This window comes from Dermacentor variabilis, chromosome 3, assembly GCF_050947875.1.
Source record: "Dermacentor variabilis isolate Ectoservices chromosome 3, ASM5094787v1, whole genome shotgun sequence".
NCBI classification, from domain to species: Eukaryota; Metazoa; Arthropoda; class Arachnida; order Ixodida; family Ixodidae; genus Dermacentor; species Dermacentor variabilis.
The window spans coordinates 45,706,248-45,718,301 of record NC_134570.1 but is presented as its reverse complement, the minus strand read 5'-3'; the positions used below and the strand labels follow the sequence as shown (position 1 = coordinate 45,718,301).

General features: G+C 43.0%; 1 protein-coding gene across 1 annotated transcript; it reads right to left on the bottom strand.

The window, feature by feature from the left end:
- Positions 1-2,044: 2,044 nt before the first annotated feature.
- Positions 2,045-11,912, bottom strand: LOC142575515 (ubiquitin-conjugating enzyme E2 J2-like). The gene is made up of 7 exons (XM_075684929.1): positions 11,695-11,912; positions 11,070-11,200; positions 10,350-10,390; positions 7,306-7,499; positions 6,295-6,342; positions 6,082-6,162; positions 2,045-3,306 (listed from the first exon to the last, which is right to left on the bottom strand). Exons 2-7 carry the CDS (start codon positions 11,183-11,185, stop codon positions 3,103-3,105), a joined length of 684 nt encoding a protein of 227 aa, XP_075541044.1. The 5' UTR covers positions 11,186-11,200; positions 11,695-11,912; the 3' UTR covers positions 2,045-3,102.
- Between the last annotated feature and the right edge of the window lie 142 nt (positions 11,913-12,054).

Genomic DNA, 12,054 nt, shown 5'->3' with positions numbered 1-12,054 from the left:
TCTTCCCCTTTTCATGTCTTGCAAGGCTCTTCTGACCTTATCGCTAGTTATAGGAGGAGTTTCTGTATCCTGTTCATTACTGCTTTTAATGGAGGCTTCCAGACTCCTCTGGGTACTGTACGAGTCAGTACAGAATTCTTCCACTGCTGTTACATACCTTCAAGATAGCCAATGATATTACCCTGTTATCTTTCAGTGCATACATCTTGGTTTGTCCTATGCCAAGTTTTCTTCTCACCAATTTCAGGCTGCGCCCATCGTTTACGGCTTCTTCAGTCTTTCTCACATTATTTTTGAATATCCTTTATTTTCACCTTGTTGATCAGTTTTGACAGTTCTGCGAATTCTATTTTATCTCTTGAGCTGGACACTTTCATTCGTTGTCGTTTCTTTATTAGGTCCTTTGTTACTTGGGAAAGCTTGCCTACTGGTTGCCTTGGTGCCTTGCCTCCCACTTCAATCGCTGCCTCTGAAGCCAGCCTAGTTACGGATTCATTCATTACTTTTATGTTATCTTCATCTCTCTGTTCTAAGGCTGCATATTTCTTTGCAAGTACCAGCCTGAATTTGTCTGTTTTTATCCTTACTGCCTCTAGGTTGACCTGTTTTTTTTTTGTTTTTTTTACCAATTTTACTCTTTCTCTCAAATTGAGGTGAATTCTAGCCCTCACTAACCTATGATCACTGCACATTACCCTACCTATCATTTTTACATCCTTCACTATGCTGGGATCGGCAGAAAGTATGAAATCAATTTGATTTCTTGTTTCACCATTAGGGCTTTTCCAGGTTCACTTTCCGTTGCTTCGCTTCCTGAAAAAGGTGTTCATTATTCGCAGCTTATTCCTTTCGCTGAATTCTAGCAGCATCTCTCCTCTAGCGTTCCTAGAATTGATGCCGTAGTTGCCATTGCTTGATCACTAACCTGCTTTTTCGCCACTTTTGCATTGACGTCGCCCATTACTACAGTATACAGAGTTTGCACTTTTCTGATCGCCAATTCAATGCCTTCATAAAACTGATCTACTTCATCATCACCGTGACTGGATGTTGGAGTGTAGGTTTGCACTACCTTTGATGTATACCTCTTATTAAGTTTGATTACGACTACTACTACCCTCTCACTAATGCTGTAGAATTCGTCAATGTTACCCGCTGTGTCCTTATAGGTTAGGAATCCTACCCCATATAGCTTATCTGAGAGAACTCTATAGCAGAGGACATGGCCGTAAGTCAGCACTGTATAAGCCTCACCAGTTCTTCTTATTTCACTAAGGCCAATGAAATCCCAAACAATGTCTGATAGTACCTCAAAGTGTCCTGCTAAGCTAGCCTCCTTAAGGAAGCAAAATCAATATGAAGTCCATCACTAACTATGGTGTCCCTCATAGCTCACTATGCAATTTTGAGGCATTAACCCTACACTTAAAATGGCTCGGTGGTTACAGTGTTTAGCTGCTGACCTTGAGACCATGGGTTCAATCCTAACCGTGGAAGCCACATTACGAAGGGGCAAAAATGCATGTGTACTTCAATTTACACGCATGTTAAAGAACCCCAGGTGGTCTAAATCTGGAGTCCCCCACCACAGTGTGCCTCATAATCAGATTGTGATCTTGGCACGTAAACCTGCAAAATATTTTTGTAAAAACTTTCCTCCCTCTGATTCAGACAGTACTTCAAGACATCAAAGTGCAATGCAACCAGGTTCAACCATGGTGCAGATCACCGAGAGAGAGACAAGTCCTGAAAAGGTGTCTGGTGCCGATACTATCAGCACAGCAGTCCTCCACTCATTAGGGGGCACTATGCATTATAAGTTAAAAATGGCCTCTGGAATGGGGCAACATAAGCAAGCACAAATATTGAATATGCAAGCAACATTAGCCGATCGTGCTAGGACTCAGATTAGCACAGCTTGTTCGCAGTGCATCCAGTGAAGTATTCAAAGTGTAAATAAAGGAAGAAGGGGGCGGGAGGGGGTAAGTAAATTATTTTCAAGCACATTTCAGAGAACATGCTGACAAAGGACACTAAACAAATGTCTCGTTCTGAAAAATTTTAATATCATACACACTTTTGTTTCTTTCATCAACAAGGTTCAGGAATATGGCCTCTCACGTCTCCGATCGGACTGCGCATATCCGATGCCAAACGTGAATAGTGTCTCAGCCAGAACACGTCAAGCTTCAATTTCATAGCAATTTGTTAACTGTACATAGTGTTTACCCCATAACAAAAACAGTGTGCGACTCGGGCATTACAATGTGCACAATTTGCACAGAGACCCCTATATATAACAAGTTTTTTTTTTACTTTTATACAGAAATTCATCAAAAAGAAGAAAACGCCAACCACATACACCAAAAGCTGCTGATAATGCCATAAAAAAATTTTCGCCTAGCATGGATTTTGAACTTTTCACTTGGCCCGTGATGAACACCGCTGCTATTAGTAGTATGGCATTAAAATACTGTGCTGCAAGCTATACAGAACAAAAGTATGAAATATGGCCATTGTGACAACTGTTCATTTCACAAGTACACCAACAACACTGACAAAACGTTTACCGAACGGTTGCAGATTTTTTTCTTCACTGCAAAACAGCTTTTCACACTCTTGCTATCCAAGCTCCAAGAGTGCAGAACCAACCTAAAGGATTCCCCAGAAATTGCTGCAATTTCATAGGTGAACACAAACTGAAACACTCACTCAGGCAACCTTTGACAAACCACAGTTCTCCGAGAACCGAAGTAGCACAAGCATTTTGTCCTTTACTTATCGCCTGCTTTTTGAGCGAGGGAAGGAAGAAAGTGAAGAGGCTCGGGACAATGAATGCCGTCCCTCGTCACCCCTGTCTTTTGAAAGTGTCAGGGCCAAGCTTTGCCACTGCTCGTCACCGCCAGGCAGAACTGACTCTCATAGAAATAACGCGCATAGCTATGTACATAATGCTAAAGTGGTTGGTGGCATGACACAATCTTCCTTCCCTGTTCCTCCTCTGTTCTTTTTCTTTTTTTTTCAGTTTCTTTTGAGTCCCTTGTTGTCCGCACGCGCAACACCCCATGGGTTCGGGTCTTCTTGTGCGCGCGGCGGCCGCAGTCACTTGGCGCTGAATGTCAGCACATACTTCACGGTGTACGCAAATGCGGCAAAGCCGACGATGACGAAAATGTTGGCTAGGGTGCTGCCCAACAGGCCGTACCCTTGGTCGCCCAGGCTGCTGCCCGTTATGCTGCGCTCGGCCAGGTACGCGTTCTGCGCCTCCACCTCCGTTTTCCTCTTCTGAATCTGCTCCTTGATTTCCTGCACGGACATTGAAATCACCGATGTCACCCTCTCCGAATTTTGGTTCAAAGCGAAATACCGTATAAACCGGAATATAGGTCCAGTGGGAATACAGGTCAACCCCCTTACCCTGAAGTGAAAAAACAACAAGAAGGAAATCATGGAAACAGGTTTACTGTCCCAATGGTGCTGCAATTTTGCAGCAAACTGACTGCATTGTCATTGGCAGCGAGCTTGCAGAAAGCTCCAGCACAAAGTCTGCAAGCGCATCTTGTGGGTGCACAGCACAATTCCCATGAAATGACATTGTACGTGAGCTGCATGCTGATAGTTTTCCTTTTCGTGCCCGCTAGTACTGTAAGCTTTGCAATAACACCTAACTGATGTTGCGCTGCCATGTTGCCATTTGCTTCAACGAAATTTACAACTTTTCATCTTGAGCACCGCTTCTCACTGCTCACAAGACAAAAAGAAATAAGGGAAATCACGCACGAGGTCGACTGGAAGAGCACGCACGACACAAAGCAACAAGAAAAAAAAATAAATACCAGCAATCGCATTTGGCTATGGAGATGACTTTGGCTACGCATTCACGAACATGCACGCTGCAGGTTGCCAGATGATGACTCACCTTGTGCTAAAGACAGCTATAAAACAAAAGGTAAGTCTTGTCTACTTGAAGAAAATATTTCGACCTATATTCCGGTTTACACGGTACACTAGAATATCGGCAAAAAGTACTCACTTAAACAGAACAGCAGCGTTACCTGGTCATGAGGAGGAGAGGGCATTTGGGGGAAGGGGAGCAGGTGTGTTGGGGAGGCATTTCGTGTTGGGTCGGTAGGGGCTATTTGGTTGTTGGGGCACCATTGGCCAAGTTGGACAATCAAGAAAGTGATGCACGGCCAGCCTTATACCATCAAAACACTAAGGAAACAAGCACCTCGTGATCGGCTCTCAACCTTTTCGGCACAGGTGTTATTTTATTATTCACGTAGTACCCTAAAGGCCCTCTTACAGGCATTACATAAGGGTTACATAACATGTTACGGTGAATAGATAATGAAAACGAGCACCATTTGCTGAGAACAGAACTCGATAAAACACACTTAAAGATACACTGCAAATACTGAGAACATACTGGAAAAAGTAGAACTAATATGGAACTAAATGGTGCAAAGTGCAAGGAAAGTCTGCCTAAGCACTCATTAAAACTGCTTTTTTACGTGACGGTGCGTTTTGTAGTTTTACAGTTGGTTTGTTCTGTATTAAGGCAGGGAAAAAAAAAAAAGAATATTAAGCAGAGCCACAGTTTTTTCCAACTCCTGGTGAACGGAGCTAGGGATAGTCAAACCTCAGTGTAATAAACACAGATACAACGAATTCTTGTCTGAACGAAGTAAATCTAACATTTTTCTCTCCAATATCAGCATGGGACAAATATATATTATGATGAACATAGGATATAAAGAAAGTTCTTCTGCATCAAAGTTTCAACTGTACATCACCAAAAGACAGCACTGAATCACCAATTTCAGTAGCATTGCATGCAATAAGCACTGTTGCTCGCACCTTTCCTTTTCGGGTTTCCTCACAAGTTCTCAATGTTCTCACCAAGGTGGCCTTTGTTGGTGCCCTAGTTAGTGTGCTGTCAGGTCTAGTCAGCAGTTGTATTTGGTTTTTTTTTTCTTTTTTTTTTTGTGATTCTGCCCTGTAATCGGATTTGCTACATGCATTATCTGCTGTTGGCAATAAAGACCTACATGCCCTTTTCGAGAGGGCATACTGTGCACCCTTCAGTTCAACCTTTTAGCAAATTGTACACCTGATAAATGGAACTTGTTTCCCTGGTCCCCTGCACTTTCGTTTAAAGAGAGTCCACTGTAAATCAGCAACTGAAAAAAAAAAAACAAGGAAATGTGCAGGCAATTGTAGCTTTAAAAATGTGGTCCTTAAGTGCATTTTTGTTGTACTTCCTTGTGTTTAGCGCTCCTCCAGATAAATCAATATTACGATTGTGGAGTGGCAATGAACAGGATGAAAATGACATTAAAATAGTTTCTTGTGCTCAAAGGGGCTTTGCAACACCTTTTTGTGAAAACTGTGGAATGTATCTTGTATATCAAAAAGGGAGTTCAAGTAGCAGCACACTGACACAGATCATTTCAATCTACAGGGTCCTACATATTTCGCTGAACGTGTTAAAAAAAAAAAGATTTTGCACTTACTGCTGCACTGTTCTTGCTGAAATTTTACAGAAGAATTTCATTTTGGAGTCTACGTCATTCAGTGTAACACTTGTAACAGTTAATAGCCTGGTTCTTAAGAAGAAAAAGAGGGTGGGGGGCGAAGTTGCCTTCGCTTATGGGGATGCAATCCACTGCTGTGACGGCACAAGCGTAAATTTGTGGTGCCACCTGCTGCTAGCTACAGAAAGCAGCCGGTCAGGGAAGGTTGCCACGTGTTGCCCACTCCTGGAACGTGCGGCAGCCCTCCCTGATTTCCCTTTTTCAAAACATTCTGACTCACCATCTCCATGGCTTCGAACTGCAGAAGCCATAGAAGTGCGTAAGTTAGCAAACCACCGTAGATTACTATGTGCAAGAGCTTTCAATGTTGCTACCAGTTTCAAATGCGTTGCAACCGTCATCAGCATTTAGCACACGACTGTCCCAATAATGCCTTGTTTTCTTAGTTCACAGGTTTCACGTGGAGCGCACATGACCGATCAGGTGTGCTGAGCAACTGCAGCAACACAGGTTCTGTACCCAGTCACCACAGGTTCCCTCTTACCTCAACCAGGTCTGGAAACAGCTCGCAAAACATTTCATCTTTCAAGTTGAACTCTAGGCTCTCCCTTGCAAGCTGCTTCTTCTGCAATACAAAAAAAGAAGAAGAAGAAATGAAGGAGTGCGGCCAATTTTATCAGGTGTCATTATGCCATGCACCATTACAAATAAGCTGTGCTCTGACCATACTATAGGGACAGGAGGCCGGCCAACTTACTTCCCTGTCGGTGGTGTCAATACTTCCCAATGTAGGGTTTTTTTCCACCTGCAAACATTGAAAGATGCAAGTCATGCATGGCCTGAAGTGTTAACACAAGGCAAATTCCACTTCCAAACCTATCTTTTTCTTTTGCTCTGAAGTAAGGCATCTCTTTACCGCTAGTTAAATTTGAGGGCATTTGTATTTCTGTTGGTCATTTGGGATTAATTCTCCCTGGGGCGCAATAGCCTTTCTCCACCCATTGAAGCACTGATGCGACCAGAACTTTTAAAATGAATGAACTAAATGGTCATAAGGTAGATTCAGGCTGCACATGACAACCTCCACTGTGAAAACAGTGAGGAGCCCCATTTCATTTCCCTCTGGTACATTTCAATTTGTGTCCAACAGCTTGTTCAAGGACTCAGGTCAACCACTCAAGAACCAGTGACATTTGCCATTACCCCTTCAGTGCGGTGTCCACATTTATGGACACAACTTGTTTTTACACTTCTATTCAGTGGTGGCAAAGAAAAAGCAATGGACGTTGAATTCAAATAACTGAACCCCCTGCACAGTCAATGTGACTTCATTGCACTTCAATGTGCTGCGTGTTGCTGCAAGTGTGACCATGATTGACGGGATGTTCGACACGACCCGTTCTGGCAGCAACGACTAAAGAATAACTTTTCTTTTCTCATAATGCATGCAACCAGTAATTAAATTCTGCATGTACTTTGAGCATGCGATTCAGCTCCTTCTATGAAAAAAAAAATGCAACATGACTGACTGCACAATTAATAGATATCTATTTACTGTCCAATTATGACGACTTACTTGAAGATGCACAGAGCTACATTCTACCCCTTTGTCTCCCTTGAGCACTTTGTCTCCCTTTATATCACTTGAGGAATAGGTTGTATAAATGTCACACATTTATTGACAGCCCATGATAATTCGAGCCTGAAGGGGACAAGGTCATCGACACTACTGCTACTAAATGTGTTCAAGTTGGAATATTTTTTTTACCATGAAGCTTAGCAGGCCTGTCAGGATGGTGGCAACAGACCACGCAGGGTTCCAGCTGTCTGGATGGAAGTCCGAGATGCTGAGGCAGAGGCGTGTGTTGCACTTGAACCGGCCGCTGGGGGTGATCATCAAGATGCTGGGCGGCTTGAAGGGGAATTCGGCCGGGAACATAAGCTTCCCGTGGTAGATTCCATCTGTGCCACAGTGCAACACCAACATGATGTTCCAGGGTCTTGAGCGACCAGCACAATTTTACAAGATCCAGTTTACGAGACTATGGCCTGGGGAAGACACTTGCAGCCTATGCAAGCTGGCAACTTCCACAGATTCGCAATTATAGGCAGCACAAAAAGCAGTCACTTTCGTGGTATCCATGTGAGCACTATGCCCAAACAAGACAGGATGATGGAGACTTGAAGCGATCTACAATGGTCAAACAAGGGACGTCTGAAGCTAAGAGCCAACATTTTGACACGGGGACTTGGCCTGAAAAACACAATACGTAAGCCAAAATGCACACCTGCATTAAGAAGCAAACACTGAAGCCTTCTGAATATTTGAGGCAATGTAAGGGGTGATCAGGGTCATGCGCAGGCGAAGTTACAACTACGGGAGTGACTTAGGTACACTGGAAAGTGTCAGTTTTGGTAAGTGCTTGCCCAAACCCATTTAAAAGTTGTATCGAAGCACCACTAAAGGACTACATGCTGTCAGGCAGAGACCTCGTATGAATAGAGTAACGAACGAATGTGATGGCAGATTGTAAAAAATGTCAAAACAGCATGAATTACGATGTGCCTTGGCATTTGTTGGGAGTTCAAAGTGCTTGCCATAAAAGGGCTATTCAGTGTATTAGGTTGATCATATGTAAGGATAAAGTGTGTACTTGGATGAACATGATAGCAATGTATCAATGCCATGGAGCAATTAGTGCAAGTAAAGTGACAAAGTGCCATGGAAGCACCACTTTGAGTAGCAACCAAATGACTGAAAATCATTTTCAAATTGTCCGCATAAGTAACACCTAGAGATTCAGCTGTGAAACTATGCACACGCATAGCTCAGACCCTCTAAGCATTAAAGCACATGGAATTTGAAAACATTAGAAGTGTTTATTGCAAGATGGTGCACTTTCAATGGTATTATGCCAAGAAAGCAGCAGCAACATGAAGGTGTCTTCAATGTTTGGACAATAACTAGCACTACCATTGTGTGTCCCAAAGTTGAATCCAGCATTTGGTAAAGTATTCAAGCAACGTTTTCAATTCTACCATCACGTACCATGGAGACCACACAAAATGGGAGGAGGGCTAGCTGCACAAACGGCTTCGCTGATAACTGAGTTGTGATTCTGCAAGATGACACAAGTCTACCAGTTTTTTTTTTCTTTTTTACATGCTGAACATGAGAACACTGGTGAATAACTGACTGGAGAATATTCATAAGACATGCATAGAAAAACACTGTAAATTTTTACATTAAGGTGGCTAAACGTCAACCTGCACCACTAAAAAGTGGCACAAATGACCCTGTAGCTTGAACACAACCAGGTATTGTTTCTGTCTGGTCCTTTACCTGTTCTGGTCATTAGAAAGTTGTTAGTAAACTTCTTACGGATAATAGGGTTGCTGGAAAGGCATACGGCAGCAACAATGTTGGTAGCGACATCTGATGATGCAGAATATAATGAGAGATCACACAAAGCCAATACTGTAGTGACTTGCATACTACATAACCACTCATGCAAAGCACTAAATACGACATAACTGCCAACATGCAGTACCTATATTATTTTGCTTCGTTGGTAACTTAAACGCGACACAAAAATTCTTCTAGTGCACTGTAGTTGTACAGAATGCCACAAGATGTCTCTACCAGCTTTTGCTAATGCCATCCACAGCTCTGGCAAATTGGTAATCTGCAAATGCTAAGATTACGGAAAAACTAAAACTGCCTGTTACCTGTCCAAACTGAAGTACGTACAGAACATTTGACTCAAAATTCAAGGACAATTCAAGGACTTCAAGGAACCTGATAGAAAAAATTCAAAGAGGGAAAACAAACCTTATTCCTACACATACAATGAAAAACAGCGAACTCATTCTTTTTCTGCAGCTAAGCAGCTGCTGAGTTCGACACACGCTTCAAGTTCTTCAGATCTTCAGTTAACTTTCCCATTGTAATGACATCGATTGACTTCTGGCATGATGGCTAGTATAGTGACCAACTTCGGGCAAGGATACTCATCATGTTAAAGCCAAATGGCTGAAGCTTACACTGCGCCAGGCAATTGTAGAGCCTCGGGCTCAAAAACTGAGCTATCGTGGCTCTGGTTTGAATTAGCAAAAGAACAAAATAGTGGCACAGTCTGGTCACTTGATCTGGCTCTGTCTAGCTCCAGGATGGCTGCAGCGATTTCATTGGTGGCTGTGAACAAGCCACAGTGCAATCATTTAGTGACACTCAAACGAAAATACATAGGACTTTTTTCCCAATAGACTGTTCCTATGGCATGGCCCCTATGCAGATTTTGTTACTTTAATTGTTCAAAAGTTTCAAGGAATTTAAGGAACATGTTTATTTTCAAGGATTCTCAAGGACTTCAAGGAGGTGTGTGAGCACTGGTCCAAACACAACAAGTATGTATGTGACTGTTTATGTACAAGCCACAATTCTGTTCCAAATCATATTTTGTTTAACTTCATATAATGAAAACAAATATATGGCTTCTAGGAGCTTGAACAAATGTGAGCTGGTTATAATACACACTTCTAACTAGAACATCAGATTCAAGGTGGTCTTACAGATTAATCTGTTAGTTAGTGCATCTGGACATGACTGAATTAAATAGGAAAAAATTGCTGATGTGAAAAAAACAGAACTAAATTGTGAAGTCAGCAGAGACCCAGCACTAATTTCAAAGTTCTGACTACTACATTGGAATGCGAAAGGAAAGACATTAAACCAATGTAACAAGAGAGCAAGTCACAGAATCTATGCATCAGGGCGCACTATGACAGTGAGCAGAGGCAGAATGAGCTTACCCTCATACGGTGTGTTCTCTGGCCCTCGTACAACATAATGCCTGGAACAAAAGATCGGAAGCTAAAGTTTCTGTGACCAAATCTGCTGCCAAGCTCTCAACAGCAACATTATATGCTCAGTTATACAATTGGATGGGAACTATCAGAGGATGATTCTTTAAGTAAGCAAGAGCTTCACAGTAGATCTGTTGAGATAATAAATTATAGGTACACTCACTGGTTAGCTGTCATGGTTAATGCAATGAGGCGTACAGCACCTGACATCAGGATTGCCTCAGCTCTGCCTCCAAGATTGGCTCAGTTTACTTAACCAGACAGCCATCCACGCAAAGTGTGTATGTGTGAGTGTATGAGGGGGAGCGAAGATAGACAGATATGAGCCAAAGAAAGCTTTACTTACAGTTTAATAAGAAAAAAGCACGGAGGCATTGAGTGTCTCTTCATGGCGGGGTGACAGCGACAATTTGTCAACCGGATGTTGCAACACCGTTCAGTCTTCAAAACATATCGAATGAAGTTTTCCCACCACAGACGACAATTCTGTGGGACCGACATGGCGCCAAACGTTGACGCGGTCGTCTTTCGACACATGTCGACATGCAGTGCATCGTGATCGGGTCGGGTAAGCAAGACGAACTCGTGGAACGTGTGGGACTCTCAGAATGCTCTATTTACAGCTGCCGAGTACTGCCATAACTACAAAATGGAAAACGTACTTACCACTCGAGGATGTTGGATGGCAGGGGGTGAGCTATGATGTAGGGTACCGGATCCCTGACGAGCCGCAGATAATCTTGGCGAAGTCTTTGAGCGGCCGTGTTGTACTTTTTGTTCATCCCAGCTGTCGCGACCTGCACAGGCCGAGTGACAGCCATTTGAAATGCGGGAGATGTGCGGAGCAGCGAAGACCGTTTTGTTCCTCTCCAAACAGACAGGGTGGCGCGATCGGTTCATTTAGCTTTCACGCGAAGCACTGAACAGAAGCATTCGCGGCTCTAGAAGGGTATAGAATTAAACGCCAGTAGGGCAAGACCCGTGCATTATCATTTCCAGATCACTCCACGCGCCACAAATAGTTCAATGGCACGGATTTCTCCGCATGTCCTTACTGTTGTTAGAAAACGCGACTTCGGGAAGGTGCCGACGCAGACACCTTATGCGAGGGCACACTTATCAATCGCGACACTGAGGAACGTGATCTAGATTAATTAATGACGTCAAAAGCGTTTCCCTTTTAAACTTCCGCTCTGGCGCACCCGGAACGCGCGATGTTGCAACAAACAAATATCTCAGTAATCCGTGCGAAGGCTAAACGGGGCCAAAGAGAAAACATGCACTGCCATACCTAGCAATTTGTACGAAGTAGCTGAACCTTAAGTGAAAGCAGACGTCACTGAACAATGCGTCCAACGCTGGCACGGTGCGTAAGTCTACACATCGAAGATGTTTTCGCGTTGCCGTAGATCTGAGAACAAACGATTTACACGTCATGAAGTTTGACAAATGCACAGCAGCAGAAACGCAGCACACAGTACGCCATGTTCTCTGGCAGTCATCGAAAAGGCGATGTTGCAAGGACGTCAGCGGAACTGAATGATAAAAATAGCAATATCACGTGTAAACTAAACCCAGTTTCATGTATACTTTCGGTAATAAATTTATTTTTGTTTGAAATTTTTGCTTGTTTATTACTTTGCTTTAATTT

Excerpts from the sequence above, each read along its gene's own strand:
- LOC142575515 (XM_075684929.1), bottom strand. The coding sequence starts at position 11,185 with ATGAACAAAAAGTACAACACGGCCGCTCAAAGACTTCGCCAAGATTAT. Across the intron at positions 7,500-10,349 it reads AGAGAACACACCGTATGAGG|ATGGAATCTACCACGGGAAG; the intron begins GTAAGCTCATTC and ends ACTGTGGCACAG. Across the intron at positions 3,307-6,081 it reads TGTTTCCAGACCTGGTTGAG|GAAATCAAGGAGCAGATTCA; the intron begins GTAAGAGGGAAC and ends ATGTCCGTGCAG.